Source organism: Tachypleus tridentatus, chromosome 6 (assembly GCF_004210375.1).
Source record: "Tachypleus tridentatus isolate NWPU-2018 chromosome 6, ASM421037v1, whole genome shotgun sequence".
In the NCBI taxonomy this organism is placed as follows: Eukaryota; Metazoa; Arthropoda; class Merostomata; order Xiphosura; family Limulidae; genus Tachypleus; species Tachypleus tridentatus.
The window spans coordinates 59944973-59965444 of record NC_134830.1 but is presented as its reverse complement, the minus strand read 5'-3'; the positions used below and the strand labels follow the sequence as shown (position 1 = coordinate 59965444).

Genomic DNA, 20472 nt, shown 5'->3' with positions numbered 1-20472 from the left:
GGAATACTCTAAGGAGCCATTACTGTTTTATTGTTTTCATTCAGAAACTCTGAACAAAAGTGTCTTTAAAATGCAATGCATGATAGAGCTGGAGAAGTAAAATGCTCAGACATGAGTATGGCCAGGTGGGTTAAGGCGTTCGACTCTAATCTTAGGGTCGCGGGTTCGAATCTCCGTCGCACGAAACATGCTCGCCCTTTCAGCCGTGGGGGCTTATAACTATTCGTTGGTAAAAGAGCAGCTCAAGAGTTGAGAGTGGGTGGTGATGACTAGCTGCCTTTCCTCTAGTCTTACATTACTAAATTAGGAATGGTTAGCGCACACAGCCCTCGTGTGGCTTTCCGCGAAATTCAAAAAACAAACAGACATGAGTAATCTGTAAATGACAGAGCCGGAAAAGTAAATATGCTCAGAGAAAGGTAAGCTGTAGATGATGGTACATGTTTTTGTTGTTTGTTAGTAAACACAAAGCTACACATAGGACTTTTTATATCTGCTCTAAAACCACCACGGTTTCTAGCAATAGAAGTCCGCAAACATACCAGAGGGCCAAGGTAAGGCGTAAATATGCCCCGAGAAGGATAAACTATGTCACACAATTAGTTAATTAGTTTGTTTGTTTAGAATTAAGCACAAGGCTACACAATGGACTATTTGTGATCTGCCCACCACGGGTATCGAAACCCGGTTTTTAGCGGTGGGAATCCGCAGACATACCGCTGTGTCACTAGAGGGCTAAAGTATGCCAAAGAGAAAGTTTCAGGCGATGTTTGAGATAGTCTATACCGACAAAAATAAATTTAACAAAATATTTTGCAGTTAGCATAAATAGTGAATAAACCTCCGAATGGTTTAAAACAAATAATAAATATTTCATTTTCCACTTTAATTTTCTTTCTTGGTTAGGTTGTTAGGGTGCTCAATTCGCAATATGAGGGTAGCAGGTTCTAATACACGTCCCACTAGACATGCTCGCCCTTTCACCCGTGGAGGCGTTATAATGTTACGATCAATCCTCGATACGTCAGTAAAAGAGTGGCCAAAGATTTGGCAGTGGGTGGTGATGACTAGCTGCCTTCTCTCTAGGCTTACACTGCTAAATTAGGATCGGTTAGCGCAGATAGCCATCGAGTAGCTTTGTGCGAAATTCAAAACAAACCAAACCAAACTTGAAGAAGGATTAGAGTTAAAAACAAATGGACATGGTACACTTTTTTGTTAAAATTTCACGCAAAACTATTCGAGGATCCAGGGTTAGCTGTCTCTAATTATGAAGAGCTAGACTAGAACAAAGACAGCTAGTAAACACTACCCACTACCAACTTTTGTTATATTTTCTACATACAAATAGTGGGATTGGCTGTTACTACAACACCCTGCGTCCATAACAGCCAGCATATTCGACATAGGATTGCAATTCTGTTACCCACAGCTTGATAGCTGAGTGCTCTAGTTATCAAAGTAGGCCAGCATATGAAAGTTGGCTAGGTTAAAATGGTTGTAATGATATGAGGAAAATTTGCTTAAAATAGTAAATGTAGAGTAAAGTAAGCGAAACTTTTGAGTCGGAGATCTGATGATAGGAATGATTAGCCACATGGAGTGGGTGGATAATAATGACGCGAAATGGAGACATAAGGTTGTAGGTTTAGCTGTGAGATAAAGTGGATTAAATTGTTGGATGATAAATACAATATCCAGATGTTGTATGAAGTAGGTATAGCTATGGGGTAGTAGGTATGGAACGAAACAGATTTAGCTATGAGGTTATGGATACGATATGAAATAAGTTAAGCTGTGAGATAAATAGTGGATACAATATGATTTAGGTTTAGGTATTGGATCATACTTCTTGCATTATTAGGCTTAGCTATCAGGTTATATATATGGCATGAAGTAGGTTTAGTTCTGGAATGTTAGATATGGTATGACGTAGGTTTACTTGTGAGAATTTGTCCTGCCTTGACAATCTTTTAAAAACTTACCATGTACGGATGGCCTTAGTTAAAGACAGTTTTGTTAATCAAGGCTCAACAAATGATTTTCAAAAATATTATTTTCTTGTTGATCTAACCTCAGTCAAGAGCTACTTGTAACTTACCACCGTTTAAAGGTACATTTTCACAAATAGGAAGTTGCACAACCATAAAATAATATCTTAATGGTACTAAAAGTATGAGGTACCTCATTAGCCCTCCTATAATCAAGACATTTATAATTACCTTACCAAAATCTATAGATAGACTGTTAAGCCTAACACAGCCCCTATCATCTCAAAAGGTATCATGTTAGTCCTAATACAAACAAAATGTTTAAATCTTTTCGAATCCAAAGAGAACCATCTTAACTTTCCGACACGAAAATGAGTATTTTTAACCCGTATCACAATTAAGAGATCCCGTTTTGTATCTACGTGATCCCAGAGCATATCGTTAACTGTACCACCACAAAGAGGTACTTTCTAGCTTTACTACCGCTACACAATAGATACTTACTTTAACCAAGTGGCTTCATGAGTAACGAGCACCCATCTAACTGTCTCACCATTTAATGAACAGTTTTATCTGCATTTTACAATAAATTGTTTGTTTTAGAGCAAAGCCACATTTGACTATCTGCTTTATCCAGCACAAGAAGTGAAACTCCGGATTTAATTATGATAAGTCCGTAAAATCACCGCATTTTCGTCGGGGGACATTTTTCTTTATATAGGTATAAATCTCTGTTTTTGTAGCATTGACATACTATTTTTAATCGGATGTTAAAAGTGTGGGAATGGGTGGAACTTTCTGAATAATTTTAAATATTCATGCAATTCGTAATATTACAGTAAAATCTTTATTATTCTGCATTTACCGAACCTGGAACAATGCCAGAAAGGCAAAAAATGCTGTTTCGAAAATGTTTCCCTTACGCCATTTTATAGTAAATAGTTTATCATTTTGTTAATATACTAAAGTACAGTATTTCTACATAATCTACACAACAGTGTTAAGTAATAATAGATGTAAAAAACACGTTAAACTGTATCAAAGAAATACATTAATAATAGACCATTTTAAATGCGAATCGCAGCACAAGTGTCTTGTTTTCTTGGAATTTCGCACAAAGCTACTCGAGGGCTATCTGTGCTAGCCGTCCCTAATATAGCAGTGTAAGACTAGAGGGAAGGCAGCTAGTCATCATCACCCACCGCCAACTCTTGGGCTATTCTTTTACCAACGAATAGTGGGATTGATCGTCACATATAACGCCCCCACGCTGGGAGGGCGAGCATGTTTAGCGCGACGCGAGCACGAACCCGCGACCCTCGGATTACGAGTCGCACGATTTACGCGCTCGGCCATGCCAGGCCCACAAGTGTCTTATAACAGTTCAGATGTCTTATAAGTGTAGCTTGCTGGAAAGAAGAACGTAAACAAAGCTACAGCAGCGCCACCAACCTATAATGAGCATTTTCCCTTGGAAATACAGAAATTTTAGTACACCAAGAAGCTGGGTAATAAGGCTTTTACTACATTCGCTTAACAAAGCCGTATCATTAGCTGGCGAGAACTGCAGGTTCGAGGATATCAGCTTTTAATAGTGAGACAGATGAATGACGTTAGACAATCTATTATTTCAGAAACTACCAAAAGCAGATTGGATGTATCTGAAATTTCATTTAGTTCATGGACAACAGTGTTAGAAGACAGCAAAAACGCCAGTATAGATCAACAATATGAAAAAACAACCAACAAATAAAGTGTCTTCAAACCAAAAAAGCATTGACACAGAAAAAGGTAATAAACAACAAACATTTAACCAATTAGGAATTTCGTGGAGACTGAAGAAAGACCAGAACAACAGCAAGTAAATTAGACCAACGAGTTAAATGCGAGGAAAGAAGTAAACGATTTGGCGAAATATGGGACTAATGAAAATGGCGATTTGGGAAACTTACTCAAGATGGGAGGTTTTAATTATAATAAATGTCACTTAGTGGAGATTTACATACTTTCAGTTTTTATTTTATTTATAAATAAACTATGTTTTATACTTTCCATTGGAGAGATATTTTTGTTTTACTTTTCCAGTATTCTCGGTGTGTCAGTCTTTTCGTTTTGTGTGTTGCCATAAGAAACATAATAAATATCGTTGGATAACAATCATCAAGACATGTCAGCAGTTTGGGGTAATTAGTTCTTAACTACGTCAGTAGGGGTTTCACTGCTCAGTATGAGGTGTTAATGTTCATTTTTTAGTGAACACGCTTCTTTATTCTATACCACACTTAGATAAATCATATCTTTTATAAAAGGTTATAATGATACTAAAACAACAAAATTCCTTAGAGGTGGCTACTGAATGAATGTTAATACTGTATAGCAAGCAGCTGCAGGTCAGAAAAACGAATGTGTGATTACAGAATGATAATTGTAGGAATAACTTGCTTTTCAAGACAGTCAAGTTCTGGGGTGTCTACTATGAGTTGAATAATAATAGTGTAATAGTTTCTAAGTGAATTGTATTAACTGACTATCAGCAGTGCAGCAGTTGTCAGTTTTGTGGTATTAACTACCAACTACCAGTGTAAAAGTTGTTAGTCGTGAATAGTGTTAACTGAGTGCAAACAGATCAACAGTTATTAGGTGTGTGATATTAGGTGACAACTAGCGGTTCAAGAGTTGTAAGATATGGTCTGTTAGCGTGCTACTAGCGGTACAACAGTTGTGAAGTGTGATCTATTAGCGGACTACTAATGATGCAGCAGTTGTTAGATATGATCTATTACGGACTACTAGCGGTGCAACAGTTGTTAGATATGATCTATTATCGCACTACTAGCGGTACAACAGTTGTTAGACATGCCAGCGTCATCTATTATTACTCATAACTATTAGGAAAGTCGTTTAAATCTCACTTACACATTCTAATATAGTCTGCGATTTTTTACAGTCATCGGATAAACTGTGTTATAATTAACAGTCCTTAGGCTTAGTCACTGTGCAGAATGTTAATCCCCCAAGTGGTACAGCGGTATGTGTGCAGATCATAGATAGCCCATTGTTTAACTTTGTGCCCTATTACAAAGAAGCAAACAAATTGTTAATCATTCGCTCGATAAAACAAACAAAAACAAAGACTCTTTTGAAATATAATTTATTACATAGAAACTGCACACGAGGCTCGTGATGACAGACTTTGTTTGCACCATTATTAATCCTAACTGCACGCAATTAGGAAATGTAGCAGAAGAAAACGGTGTATTTCTTAAATAACTTCTATACTGCACAAAAAAAAAGCTACAAAATAAGATATCTGTGTACTACTCACCAAGTGTATCGAAATTAGATATTTAGGGTCGTAAGACAGCTGACTTACCGCTGAGCCAATGGGTGTCTAATATTCATGTTAATTAGAAGTAATACTGTTATTTGGAAGTAAAAGCATTCGTCTACAGAACAGAAACATTTGTATTTATATCAAACAACAAAAATAAATTTACTACCTGCAACTTCCTATAATGTGCAACAGACGGTTAGAATAATTATTTGCGAAACATTTAGTAGCGCCGTCTATAAGTACTTTATATTATGCATTAAAAATTTGTAACAAGTTAGTGGCAGCCAAAGGTTTAATTGGTAAACAACTTTCTGCAAACCATTATTCTAATACTTTTTTTTTTCTCCTACATAAGAACACCAGCTCTTACTATATATCAAGGTCTTAATAAGGAAAGCTGTTTTGAAATTAAACTCAAATTAGTCCACGTCGACAGGTTAGCAACATTAACAGCACGCCAGTTCGTTTTAGAGCAAATCCAAATTGCGCTACCAGCTGTGTTCACCGCGGGGTATCTAACCCCAGATTTCAGTGTTGTAAGTCCGTAAATTTATTACTGTCTCGGTGAGAGACAAGCGCGCAGGAATCATAACCTAAACTCGTTTTTTTCTCAAATTGTTATTTGCGTTTTGGAACTTTTTTGTTTCAGTTCGTCTTAATATGATTAATTCACTAAAGTGATTCCTAACTGAAATGGATTAAAAATAAGTTCAAAACGATTTAATATTTAATATTTCTGAGAAGAATAACATAATTTAAGGTTTAAAACTGTCTGTATTTATTAACATTTTTTCAAATTAAAAATGTAAAAAAAAACAAATGTTTGTTTTTGAATTTCGCGTAAAGCTACACGAAAGCTATCAGCGTTAGCCGTCCCTTATTTAGCAGCGTAAGGCTAGAGGGAAGGCGGCTAGTCATCACCATCCATCGCTAATTCTTGGGCTACTCTTTTACCAATGAATAGTGAGATTGACTGTAACATTATAACGTCCCACGGTTGAAAGGGCGAACATGTTTGGTATGACGGGAATTCGAACGCGCGACCCTCTGATTACGAGTCGAGTGTCTTGACCACTTGGTCATGCCGGGCCCAAAACAAATGAGAAACACTAATCAGTGATGTCGAGAAAACCCACATGTCGAGAAAAATATATATGTTAAAACGGCTCGGGTTGAGAAAATATTTTACATAGAGGAACGAACAATGTTTCGACTTTCTTCGGTCATCGTCAGGTTCACAGAGTAAGAAAGAGGTAACTGACCGGAAGCTGTCCACATGTATAAAACTATATATTCAAACACCGCCCTCTACATTGCAACATTCAGTTACACAACCCCTTTCAAACATGTGGTCAGCTTCCAGTCAGTTACCTCTTTCTTTCTTTGTGAACCTGACGATGTCCGAAGAAGGTTGAAACGTTGTTCGCTCCTCTATGTAAAATATTTTTTCAACCCAAACGAACCGTTTTTACAGAAATAAATGAAAAACACCATTAATCGAATTAAATACATCAGTCAAGCCTTGAGTTTGACGTTGTAATGGCTCAAATTTCAACAATCCTTAAGATAGTTTGTGAAAGTCAAAGGTTATTAACAAGCAATCTACTCCGTGACAGTCTAAGACTTTTATATTCAATAACTTCTAATCTGACCCGTGATATTCTATGAGTTCAAGTCTCATACACATGTAACTTAATTCATGTCATTCTCATAGTTCAAAGTGCACTAACCTCTAACATAATCCGTGACATTCAAACGACACATCCAGTAAGCTTTCAGCTGTGACTGAAGTAGGTCCTTGTCAACGTCATCAGCGCGTAGACTGGAAGACGAGTTACCGAGCTGAACCTGGGTAGATCAGACAAAATTGTAATGTATCTACACTACGTTGTTACTCTGATAAATATATTAAATCTTGATTGTAGAAAAAAAATCATTTAGTTCTATATATTTATTAGCTACTCTTGCTCAAAGAGAAAACGTCTGCGAGTTTAAGTATTATTCTTCGCTGAAAATATTTCTGTGTATTTATTTTCTTAACTATTTTGACTAAAAACACATGTTTTTGTACCGGAAATTTGATACGCCTCTATTCGAGTGGAATTACAGGAATTCTGACTCCATAAATAAATAAACATATCTTGATGACACTTCCTGCAACAACCTATTCCTCACCTCCACACCCAAACTCAACCGTAAAGGGTAGACACAGCACAGATATATAGCTAACTGTGTAGTTTTACCGTTAATAATAAGTAAAGAAACGTGCTTTCTATTGAGCATGAAAAACAAGAATAGCGTAGCGTGCTTTATTTGAATTAAATAACTTTTACAAGACACAAGGTTTACATAAGATACGTTGATCTTAGCAGAACAATAGTATCGTTTAAAAAGACTACAACGAAACATAATTCATTCATTATTTAGTTGGTTTGGTTTGTTTTGAATTTCGCGCAAAGCTATACGAGGGCTATCTGAGCTAGCCGTCCTGAATTTAGCAGTGTAAGACCAGAGGGAAGGCAGCTAGTTATTACCGCCCACCGTCAACTCTTGGGCTACTCTTTTACCAATGAATAGTGAGATTGACTCTCACGTTATAACGACCCACGGCTGAAAAGGCAAACATGTTTAGTATGTCGGGGATTCGAACGCGCGACCCTCGGATTACGAGTCGAGTGTCTTAATCACTTGGTCATGCCGGGCCCGAAACAAATGAAAAACACCTTTAATCGAATGAAATATATCAGTCAAGCCTTGAGCATGTTTGGTGCGACCGAGATTCGAACCCGCGACCCTAGGATTATGAGTCGAACGCCTTAACACAATTGGCCGTACCGGGCCCAGATCAAATGAAGGTCTATCAGTGAACCCGCTCTTATTTCCAGTTCTAAGTTCTACAATAAATATTTCGAATATACCACCCTCAAATCAGCCGCTTTACGTCCTAGAATTTGACACAGGTGTGTTCGTAATACATCCATGATATGACCACACACTACAGGCAAGATTCAATAGTTCATAAACACTCGAAGAGACATAGTCATCTAATACAATTCACAATACGAATAAGAAAGGATTAAAACCCACTGCTTGACTTGAAACTACATAAGCCACGGGTGTTCAGACACTGGTACATAAGTTAAACCATCTCAGATGTGTAAAGTTGGGATTATTTAACTGATGTGTTCATAACTGTCACTAAGACTGATATCTAATCGCCATAATCTTACCGCGAGAACTTGATGTATTAACAGATCGTAAGAGCAGAGGCATATTATATGGAGTAGGTTGGGAGGTGCATGTACACCAACCACTAGGCATTACCTTTGACAACACTATTATAGCTCCCATCCCAGTGGCACAGTGGTATGACTACGGTCTTACAACACTAGATAACAAGTTTCGATATCCGTGGTAGGCAAAACAGATATAGCCCTTTCTGTAGTATTGTGCTTAACTATAACTTTTTCAACTGAGAAAATCCCATTAAAATTACATGATTTGTCATTACTTTCCAATGTTTAACTAGTAACATCACCTGCTCTATCAATACATTACAATGTTTGACTATTATCATCACCTGCTCTGTCAATACATTTCAATGTTTGACTATTAACATCACCTGCTCTGTCAATACATTCCAATGTTTGACTATTAACATCACCTGCTCTGTCAATACATTTCAATGTTTGACTATTAACATCACCTGCTCTGTCAATACATTCCAATGTTTGACTATTAACATCACCTGCTCTGTCAATACATTTCAATGTTTGACTATTAACATCACCTGCTCTGTCATTACTTTCCAATGTTTGACTATTATCATCACCTGCTCTGTCAATACATTTCAATGTTTGACTATTAACATCACCTGCTCTGTCAATACATTCCAATGTTTGACTATTAACGTTACGTGCTCTGTCAATACTTTCCAATGCTTGACTATTAACATTACGTGCTCTGTCAATACTTTCCAATGTTTGACTATTAACATTACGTGCTCTGTCAATACTTTCCAATGTTTAACTAGTAACATCACCTGCTCTGTCAATACATTCCAATGTTTGACTATTATCATCACCTGCTCTGTCAATACTTTCCAATGTTTGACTATTAACATCACCTGCTCTGTCAATACTTTCCAATGTTTGACTACACTTACATTGATATCTCAATTATATTTTCCTTTTCTACGGACCGATGGTTTCCAGTCGATTACAAAGATATCAAGATAAGCGTGTGTTTTTTTTTTCATACAATTACGTAACGGAGCTGCAGGTACTTTCTCGTTATTGTTAATATGTAGTTTGTCACATACAAAGTTTTCTAAATGTTCTTGTCCTCAACAGCTGACAAAATAGAACAGCAGCATTTGCTATCTCATTTTCGACTATATCTAGTAATAGTTTTCCTTGAAGACGTAGATCACCAATATCAACCTTTCTATCAAGTGCATCGCCGTTTCTTCAGAGTTTTGGTCCAGCATCTACCTACTTGATTGACATTTCTAATCAGTAAAGCAATATGTAATTTAAATTGTATCCTTAAGACCATGAACCCAGGTCGGTAGGAGTTCTTATGACTTCAATGATCCATTCACTTTCTTTTCCTGTTACATTTAATCCATTATTGACGTAGAATAGAATCGACTTGACTGAATCTAAAGGATTCCAGATATTAGCTGGTGAGGGTTCTGCAAGCATGCGTAATCTGTATGGTCATACTTGTAAAACTAGCTGAATTACATACGTCGAAAAGCGTAAAGATAAAAGCCCATTGCTTTTCTCACTCTGTAGACATTGGAAGCACTGACACCATTTTTAAATATATCCACCAAAATTTAAAACTCGGATTCTAAATACTGTTTTAAAACTATCTCAACTTAAACAACCTCTGAAACCGTTGTCCTGTACTATATTAACTACTTCACTGATTTTTTTGTCGTTTTCGTCTTATTAATCGTTTGGTATTAGCTCATTTCTCAGTTCTGACAACTTAGGTGCAGACTTCACATATCTTTAGAAGTTACGTCAAGAGCCCTCTTCCTCCGCTATAATGGTTTCCGGCCATAGCTTGTTCAGCAGCTACAGCGCCGAGAAGCCCAGCCTCAACACGTATTTCATTTAAGCCTAAGCACTTCTAGTTGTCACCAATGAATTTCATATAAGTCTGTCACTTTACTCAAGAACTGCCCATTTCAAATATTTAGCGCGTTATAAGCCAATCTGAGGGAAACTATACCTTCCTAGATAAGATTAGGTCAGTGCGTTACAATAAATTCTGGTGTATTAGTGTTTACTGCTTTAAGATTATTAGAATCAATAATAATTTTAACATGTAAGAGTGTAATATTATATTTAAGTTTTGAACGATGTGAATATACACGTTTACTCGTTGGAAGTCAGAATTATGTAACTTTGATTGGTTTATTTACATTGCACTTTCTGGAGCTATGTCTTCATTTACGAAGATCACTGCCATCTTCTTATGAACACTTTTAAAACGACATACATTTCTGACGTCACATGAGGCTATTCGTTTTCATTTACTTTGAAGGGCTTTACATTATTTGTTGACGAGAAAGCAAAAACTAATAGTTTTTCTTTTCCTCTTGATGAAATAAAAGTATATTTTTCTTAACTTCTTTAATATTTAAGTTCTTCTCTGTGAAGCTGTTTCACAGTCTGTTATTTTTATTATTTGAGTTTGACTCACTTAAGTGCATACCACTACCTTTCACACAGCTATGTTCGCCATTATTATTTCGTTTTTGATCTGGCGAATCTAAGCTAGCACGTGTGATAACCCTAACCCTATTTCATTACGGAGATACATTATTTTAACTTTCAAAGGTAGTCAATATATTTTAAAAACTTTATGCACAATCTATTTCCCTAATTATTAAGGGACTAAATTAATTTTAGTTATTTTTTAAGCAAGTATCATCGACCCAACAAGCAGCGTTGGTTTCTTTATTCTAAATTTTGCTATCACCATGGGTTATCTATGGGTACTTCAAAATGAGAATTTTGGATTAAGTACCCTCAAATGATGCTTGAAATAAATTTTGAGTAAAATGCTTTTAAAAAATCACATCTCGTTAATAAAACACAAATTTGAAAACAGTAAATTTTAACATAAGGCAAAAGTACCAAATTGTTGAAATGCTTCATTTGAGTTTACCGAATCCACGTAACCGTTTTATCAGACTTAAATGCCTATTGTCACGTACTTGAGTATTAATTGTGCAAAAGCTGGGTAACAACTAAAATATGCAACAATAAACCATGTAGGATGAAATATCCCACTCAATAAAACTCTATCTATTGGAGAGATTTGTAACTGATATAAGTAATAGATAGTAAGCAATAAATTACCAAAGGCGAGAAATATTCTCCAATAACTTAAATATTTCAATACAAGTCATAAGTTTTGAAAAAGGAAAAAAAAAATCAACATTCCTTATTTGCTACTGTTGTGGATCACCGACCCCCCGGCAAATTTTTGGTAATATTTTAAAGATCTATACAGGTCACATACATAAAAGGAACTCCCTAGAGTAAATGTACATATAATGCAGCTAACAACATTAACTTACAACTAGATAGGCCTATCTTACTTTAAAAACAAAAGGTATAATAAACACACTGAATATTTCATAAATCAGGTACTCTCTTCAGTAACAGTGTTATGTATCGTAAATTCAATAGCATCTTACAGCAATAGGCTTATTTAAAAGTACTGGATTAGGTTTAAATCGTAACTTATCGTTATATATCTCTATAATTGTCAAATAATATACGAGCTACAACAAGTATAAACGGATAAGATATTACAGTTCAGTTTTTCTTCAGCCAATAAAACAACACGGCTGAAATTTAAATATAATACAAAAGCTATTTGTCCCTGAATTCACTATGCTTAAGGAGAGTATTATTTTAACTTGATAACCTCTTGTAAATGTCATGAAAACACCCCATCCCACTGAAAGGCGATGACAACACATAAGTAATGATTTTCTAATTTATTACGTAATAATTTTATTTAAATGAATACATAATGGTTCAGTTTTACTTAATCTAATTTAACTGTTTAAAACACTTAAAGACATGATGAGAGAGAGAAACAAAACATATCTAACTTCATTAATAAAGCCAATTTGCAAACTCGTCTTCAAAGACACTGTAAATAACCATAAACCTAAAATATAATTTATTTTTAGATATCAAGGACCTGAATTCTATAATTTTAAAATCCGAAGCACGTGTATTTACACCTATAAAAACAATAACAACAACACCTTACATAGTAAGATAGCACATGTAAATTATTAGACTCAAAATGCTGAAGATTTCAAATTTTGTAGCCCGTCTATTTATACTGTTCACATACACTTTTTCATTACTACAAAAATAAACATATATCGAAGGTACAGGTTAGGCCTAACTACATTTAAATTACATGATAATGTCATTCACAAGTATGTTGGCATAAAGTAATATTACCTATTTCTCTGTGGTAATTTTTGAACACAAAGCATAATTCGTGAAATAAATCATGTGAACACTGTCATTTATTTGTCTATTACAATTCTTGATCGCCAGGTATTGCTTTTCATTTTTATACAAAATTCGGAATTTGAACATAATTTCTTGAATGTAATTTATCATTAGGATATAAAGATAATACGTAAACTTTACAGAGAGAACAGGTTCTTAAAAGACATTATATTTATGTAATTCTTCTTTTATAAGTTGCGGAAGTTCATCCCCCTTTGTTTTTCATGGGTGTTATCTATATTTATAGCCTTTAAGATATATATAACTTAAAATCATGTTCATTGTGAATGTTCCTCTAGTCAATGCCCGAGAAAACGTTGATTTTATATCCATATTGCTCTGCTTTCAGAATCTTTTTTGCAAGATGTTTTATATTAGTCGTACTATTTAGATATCTGTAATACACAACCAAGTTGTATTACTTTGTAATATCGGTAACGTCAATCCAAAAACAATCCAGTAAATCCAACTTGCTAACAATAACGTTTAAAACAGATTTTTCATGGACTCGTTTGTTCTACGAAGTTGTGTGTGTTTATTATTATTTCAAGGTATGTATGCACGTACATGTATATAAACTAAAAAAGTTTTTTTGATATTCTTAATTTCATTCAAAACCATTATTAGGTCTTTGTGCTTGTTAGTTGTTAAGCACAAAGCTGCACATTATATTTGTGCTTTACCCACCACGTGTAACGAAACTCGCTGCCTTTGTGAAGAAGCCAGTAAAGAATGTTTTTTTTTTAATTTCGCTCAAAGCTATACAAGGGCTATCTGCGCTAGCTTCCTAATTTAGCAGTGTAAGATTATAGTGAAGGCAGCTAGTGATCATCACCCACCGCCAACTCTTGGACTACTCTTTTACCAACGAACGGTGGAATTGGCCGTTACATTACAACGTCCCTACGGCTGAAAGAGCGAGCATGTTTGGTGCGACAGAACTTCGAACCCGCGACCCTCAGATTACGAGTCGAACGCTTTAACCCACCTGGCCATGCCGGGCCGCTAGTTAAGAGGTTATATTTGACTACAATATTCATTCTTGTGGTTGCTCGCAATTAGTTTTGAAGAGGAGGCAGACAATAATTTTATCTCAACAATAAAGTGTGTGTTTATCTTTTTTTCTTATAGCAAAGCCACATCGGGCTATCTACTGAGCTCGCCGAAGGGAATCGAACCCCTGATTTTAGCGTTGTAAATCCGGAGACATACCGCTGTACTAGTGGGGGCTCTCAACAATAAAAACAGTCTTTGATACCGTAAACACATGCCAGACAAGGCCTAACTATTGTTCGAATTGTAAACTTCGAAATAACTTCAAGTCAAGATAAATCTTTGCAGTTTTTTATCCAAGTCACTGCATAACTTTCAATAAAACGCGTTTTTTATTTTAAATGCTAAAATTCAAGGTCCGATTATTCTCATTGAATAGTGTGTAAAGAGCCAATCGTGTAGCTTTTCGATTGTTTATACCCTAAAAAACAATGAAAGTTTGAATAATCATGTAATTATTAAGTTTGTACCAGCTCTCGATCAGCAAAACCTTGTGAAGTTTGCGTGTTGAAAATCTTTCTTAAAACGATTTTCATTGGTTGATTTTAAACCTTGATTTTTATTTGGCCCATCAGCTGCGCGAAAATACTCAAAATTATCGTTCATACGTGTAATAAGACTCGGCTACTTTCCGATGTTTCCGTCAGAAGCTAAGAGAAATCATACTTATGTTTCCGTATTTTATTATAATTATTCACACAAAATATACGAACAAAATATCTTATTAAAAAACAAACAAATCGCAAACCAGTATAATACATTACTAGTTTCGGTCTTAGCCTCTAGGGCCCATATCCATTGTTACAATATAGGTGGGATGAAACCGAAGCAGACGTAAAGCGAAATATCACGTTATATATAATATACATAAACATTATGACAAAAGAGGTCGTGCTATCTTTATATAATAATTTACAAAATTGTATGTTGACAACAGTAACACATAAAAACAAACCTCACTGCTTGAATTACTGTTAACACAGAAAACAGAAGACAGTAAACTTACACTCAGATCTTCTTTATCAACACAAGTGGTGTAGTTAGACCAGGTTTTGTTGGTTTTCGGATGAAGGAACCAGTTTCCGTCTTCTTCGCACATTTTATGCGCAAACCCTATCGGATAGCACACAATATCAGAAATTACAGTTGAATAAAGCGTTATACATTACTATAATCAAATTGTGTTTAACTGGAGCGTAGTTTTCCTTACCGTTTTTTTTTTTCTGCTGACAAGGCGCTAATTTAGTGAACCCTATATCAAAGAATAAATCAGCCAATGATATTGTACGTGCGATGACTGAAGAAATCTTAAATACCCACCAGTCAAGTGTTTACATAAAACCTTAAAAAGAGAAATTAGTGAGTCTTGAAATACCTTTCCAAGGAATTAGTTCACGTTGCGATGGTCATAAATAGAAGTCAATTTCCATTCTTGAAATGAAGAGAAAAAGAAAGAAGTCCAAACTGAATTTTTTTGGCACACAGCTATAACCAGTTGGAGTAACACGCGTAAAATATTATCTTGCTCACTGTATTATTTTTAGCACATCTGTTTGTACCATACGTAACTATTATTGCTCAACGTTCGTTTCCTATAGATTTCTCTCTGTAATTATTTCGCATAAAGAACATATACATATATATATATATATACACTCGTTATCTACCTAGAAATGATAACCAGATATGATGCCATAAAACATTTCACCCTATACGTTCGGTTGATTTGTTTGTTTTTGAATTTCGCGCAAAGGGGGGGAGTAAGGAATATGGTTGGTTTAAATGATAAAAAATACCTTGCTAAGAACAGTTAGTGGACGAACCTTTAGTTCAGTTTATAAAATGCTTTAATGAGATGTGGAAAGTGTCGGATTCGATTCTGAACGATAAAATATAAAAACACTTATAAGTCAATGAGATAATAAATGTATTTGTGTTTCTAATTTCGCACAAAGCTACACGAGGGCTATCTGTACTAGCCGTCCCTAATCTAGTAGTGGAAGACGAGAGGGAAGGCAGCTAGTCAACACCACCCATCGCCAACTCTTGGGATACTCTTTTATCAACAAATAGTGGGATTGATGGTCACTTTAGAACGTCCCCACGGCTAAAAGGGCGAGCATATTTGGTGCGACGGAGATGCGAACCCGCGACCCTCGGATTACGAGTCGAACGCCTTAACTTACCTGGTCATGCCGGGCCTAATAATTACTGTAAGCATGTGATATTTAACATTTTACATTTTGTAAAACAACTCTTCGTTCTTACACCAAAATTCAGAATTGTTGTTGTTGAACAAAATTTAGAGTAGTTGTTGTAAATCTAGTGTTTTAAAGTCTTACTCCTTTTATATTACAAATAAAGAAATACTTACTTCTTGGCTGAAATCCTGTTACAAATACAGGACAAGGTACATAAACGACGTTTCCTGCAGGAGTAGCATTCCAACAGCTCCACCCATCAAACGTTGCTGGACAGTAAAGCTTGTCTGTGGCAAAAACGTGAGAAACAAACAAATTACTCTAGTTCTCTCTTAGTAGATTATCAAAACAAGAAGGTTCATGTATTTTCTACTTACGTAATAAAAGTAAATAAGGTTTGTTTTGGGCTCAAAACCTTCACATTATTTGTCACGGCGAGTTTCAAGTAATCAAACAGATATTTCCAGATTTATCTGTTCAGTCTAAAAGTTATTTTTGGAAGATTATTTCTACTGTTTCGTCAGTAGAAAGATTATTTTTAATTTTCCATAGAGTCAGTGTATAAGATCCGAGTGTGACGTATTCATGATGTCATATCTGTACCTTGGGAGTGAAGAATAATAACGCTCCTTGTGACAGGAAATGGAGGTGAAACAGAAAAATCGTGACCTCTATTGCAAGTCTAAATGCATACAGGATAAAAATTTCACGAAGTTGGGGATGCATATCGTGTAATAAAAAATATTTTCTTGTATCATATAAGCAAGAGTTCCATTATAGTATGATGTCTACGGAATAAGTAGTATTTAGTCTCCGTATAGTGAAATTGTTTGATGATGGCATACTTGAGTAAAGAGTAAACCTGTCGACCAAGTGAGCAGTAAACGTGTGATAAAATGGCCTATTTTATACCTGATATACCATTCATTAGAAGAGAATGTTGCCTGTGTCACAAGTATTATACTCTTAATATATGATGAAACTGTTCTATTTCTCATAAAGTGATGAAAATTTTATACATCTGATATACTATCACCGAATAATGAAATTATTTCATACCTGGTATAACTCAAGAGGTTGTTCGTGCCTCCGCCATCTTACCCTTATGCCTTAAGAGTGTTCTTTCTTTTCTGTGTTATACTTGATTCCACAACATGCTTGATTGAATAGGAATATAAGTAGATCCGCTAACCCCTTGTGTATTTTACCCTATGTGTATTAGCGTTACCCACAGTCCCAAGAGTATCCTCTCCCCAAAAAAAGGCTTTCCTTACGATGATTGAATAAGCTCTCAATGCCATCTGCACATTATTGGTATATTTGATAAACACCCAACATTCTGTACTTAATATACTACCAACGGATTGTTAAGCTATCTGTTCCACAAATAGTTTCCTCTACCAGTAGTGGGCGGTGACATATTTTATTATTTAGCTGTTGTATCGCAGGTGGGGACTGAAGTCGTATGGTCTCTAAGTGGTATGTCGCTCGTAGATTGAAATATTAGCATTAAATATATTAATAAATGCGGTTACTTTTTTCCAACATTGAATATTTTATGTATAAAAGGATAAATGCTGGTCATATGATTTCTTGGACATTTTCTAGTATGTTTGTATGGTTATGCAATGCAGTGAAAACTGGCAAGCGATTTAACGAAAATAATTCTTAAATCGTGTTTCTTAACAAAAGCTTTTAACATGTTGTTTCTACATTTGAAACATAACTGCAGTTGTCAGGTTAGAACGTTATTACCTGTTTGTTGTTCCATCCAACAAGTTACGACATAAATACCTTTTTTTTTTTTGTTTTTTTAGTAACCAAAGTGTTACAAAATGAGCTATCTGTGCTCTGCAAAACGCAAAATATCGAACACAGTTTTTAGCATTATAAGCTTTACTGCTGAGTCACTGGGGGCACTGTTGAACGGAGTTGGATAAAGTGGATTTACACTTTTATGTCACCACAAGGTTGGCATGCGGAAGGCCTATTGGAGTCTATTAAATCGTAACAAGAAGAGAACAGAACAATACGTGGGCACACACACATATACACATAATTTTGTGGTGGTTTGTTGAAACAATTTCAAATAAATATAGATTAATGAAGTAAAAAAAGCACTTTAAACTGAATGAAAACATGATGCTACTCGTGTACGAGGTTATGATGGAAGTTATCTAATAACAAAAATACCTCTTAAAATTATTTTTTATCAATGCCATTATTCGAACCATCGTTAGAGGCCGACTACAAATGACCCGGCATGGACAGGTGATTAAGGCGCTCGACTCGTAATCCAAGGCTTCGCGAGTTCGAATCCCAGTCGCACCAAACGTGCTCGCCCTTTCAGCCGTGAGTGTGTTATGATGTTACAGTCAATTACACTATTCGTTGGTAAAAGAGTAGCCCAAGAGTTGGCGGTAGGTGATGATAACTATCTATCCTCCATCTAGTCTTTCATTTCTAAATTAGAGGCAGCTATCACAGATAGCTCTCGTATGGTTTTGTGCGAAATTTAAAAACAAACAAATTAAGAACATTGTCGTTCTTGTTGTTTTGAATTAAGCACAAAGCTACACGATGGGTTATCTGTGCTTTGCCCACCATGGGTATCGAAACCCAATTTTTAGCGTTGTAAGTCCGCAAATATACCGCTGTGCCACTGTCTGTTACAAAAAAAAAAAGCGAAAACTTTTTTTGCTCGCATCCAAAGTCATTAAGATCTCTGTAATAACATAATACTTTATTTAACATAAGAAAATATAGTGTGTTTTCTTAAAGCAAAACAACATCGGGCTATCTGCTGAGTCTACCGAGGTGAAACGAAAATATATACAACAGTTTACAAAAAGTTTTAAACTAATTTAACTTTATATTCAATTATAAAGATAATAAAATTGAAATGTTTATTTGCTTTTTTGAATTTCGCGCAAAACTACTCGAGGGCTATCTACACTAACCGTCCCTAATTGAGCAGCGCAGGACTAGAGGAAAGACAGCTAGTCATCACCGCCAACTCTTGTGCTACTATTTTATCAACGAATAGAGGGATTATTCCTCACATTATAATGCCTCCCATAGTGAAAGGGCGGCCACGTTTGGTGCGATGTGGATTCGAACCCCCGACCCTCGGATTACGAGACGAGTGCCTTAACCACCTGGCCATACTAAGCCCTGTAGAGAAAGATGGAAGTGAAATACGTTATATGTAAATGTGAATGTGGTAAAATGTTGTATCTGTTTCTGTCACAGAGAACATTCGATATGTTTTCCGTCTTTTTCATTCAGCGTATCAGACCCATTCCTACAGAAAACTAATGCAAACACCACCGTACTCTATCAGCTGAATAAAGCAAGTACAAGCATCATCTGTTCTGGACAGTGTTCACTGATCCTTGTTATAACCTAAACATTGTCATGCATTTCATTCAAACCGCAAAACACATGTTGTACAGAGAAAGCTAAATAAGAGTGATGGTAGTTTGACGAGAAAAATAAAAACATCCTGATTTCCAGTCGTTGGTTTGTTTTAAAGTTTATGAGAAACTATAATTGGTATATATTGGTTCAAATAGCTGTTTGTATTATTTAAAGTAATAGACTGGAGATAAGGTAACAATTCAGCAACGCCTACCATCAACTCTGGAGCTGCTCTAATCGAATAGTGGGATTTGTTTACATGTTTGTAGTTAAGAACAAAGCTACAATGAACTAATCTGTGCTGTGCTCACAAGAAGAATCGAAACCCCAGTTCCTAGCGTTGTAATTCCGTAGACGTACCGTTGTGTCACTGGGGGGGGGTGATTTGGTCGTCACTCTTAGAGCGTACCCATGGCCATGAGGTGTGCAGCATGTTTCTGAAGTGAAGGGTCGTGAATCATGAACCCTCGAATGTACAGTCTATACGCTCTAACCACTCGTCATAATTTTATTTAAATTATTCTTTATTCTGATCTGTTAATTAGTTCATTAACAGATTGAAGAAATGTATTCCGTTGTTAATATAATATTAAAATATATTAAAACACCAACAGGTACATAGCATCATTGTACTTCACGCTAGCATCCTAGCACCCAAGTACCTTTTTTTATTGATAACTACCAATAACAGTGTTTATTTGTTTATTTGTTTAATTTCACGAGGGCTATCTGAGCTAGCCGTCCCTAATTTAGCAGTGGAAAGCTAGAGGAAGGCAACTAGTCATCATCTCCCACCGCCAAGTCTTTGGCTACTATTTTACTAACGAATAATGTGACTGATTATAACGCTTCCACTGGTGAAACAGTGAGCATGCTTGATGTGATGGGGATTCGAACTCACGACCCTCAAA

At 35.7% G+C, this 20472-nt stretch overlaps 1 protein-coding gene across 12 annotated transcripts in view; it reads right to left on the bottom strand.

Annotated features, from left to right (window-relative positions):
* The window catches only part of LOC143252637 (calcitonin gene-related peptide type 1 receptor-like), a 196664-nt gene that overhangs the window by 66864 nt on the left and 109328 nt on the right, over window positions 1-20472 (bottom strand). For all 12 annotated transcript variants that reach the window (XM_076505057.1, XM_076505064.1, XM_076505058.1 and 9 more), the window contains 3 exons: window positions 16315-16428; window positions 14947-15053; window positions 7056-7173 (listed from right to left, as the gene is read on the bottom strand). In XM_076505057.1, coding sequence (XP_076361172.1) covers window positions 7056-7173; window positions 14947-15053; window positions 16315-16428 — 339 coding nt within the window. The remainder of the gene's footprint in view (window positions 1-7055; window positions 7174-14946; window positions 15054-16314; window positions 16429-20472) is intronic.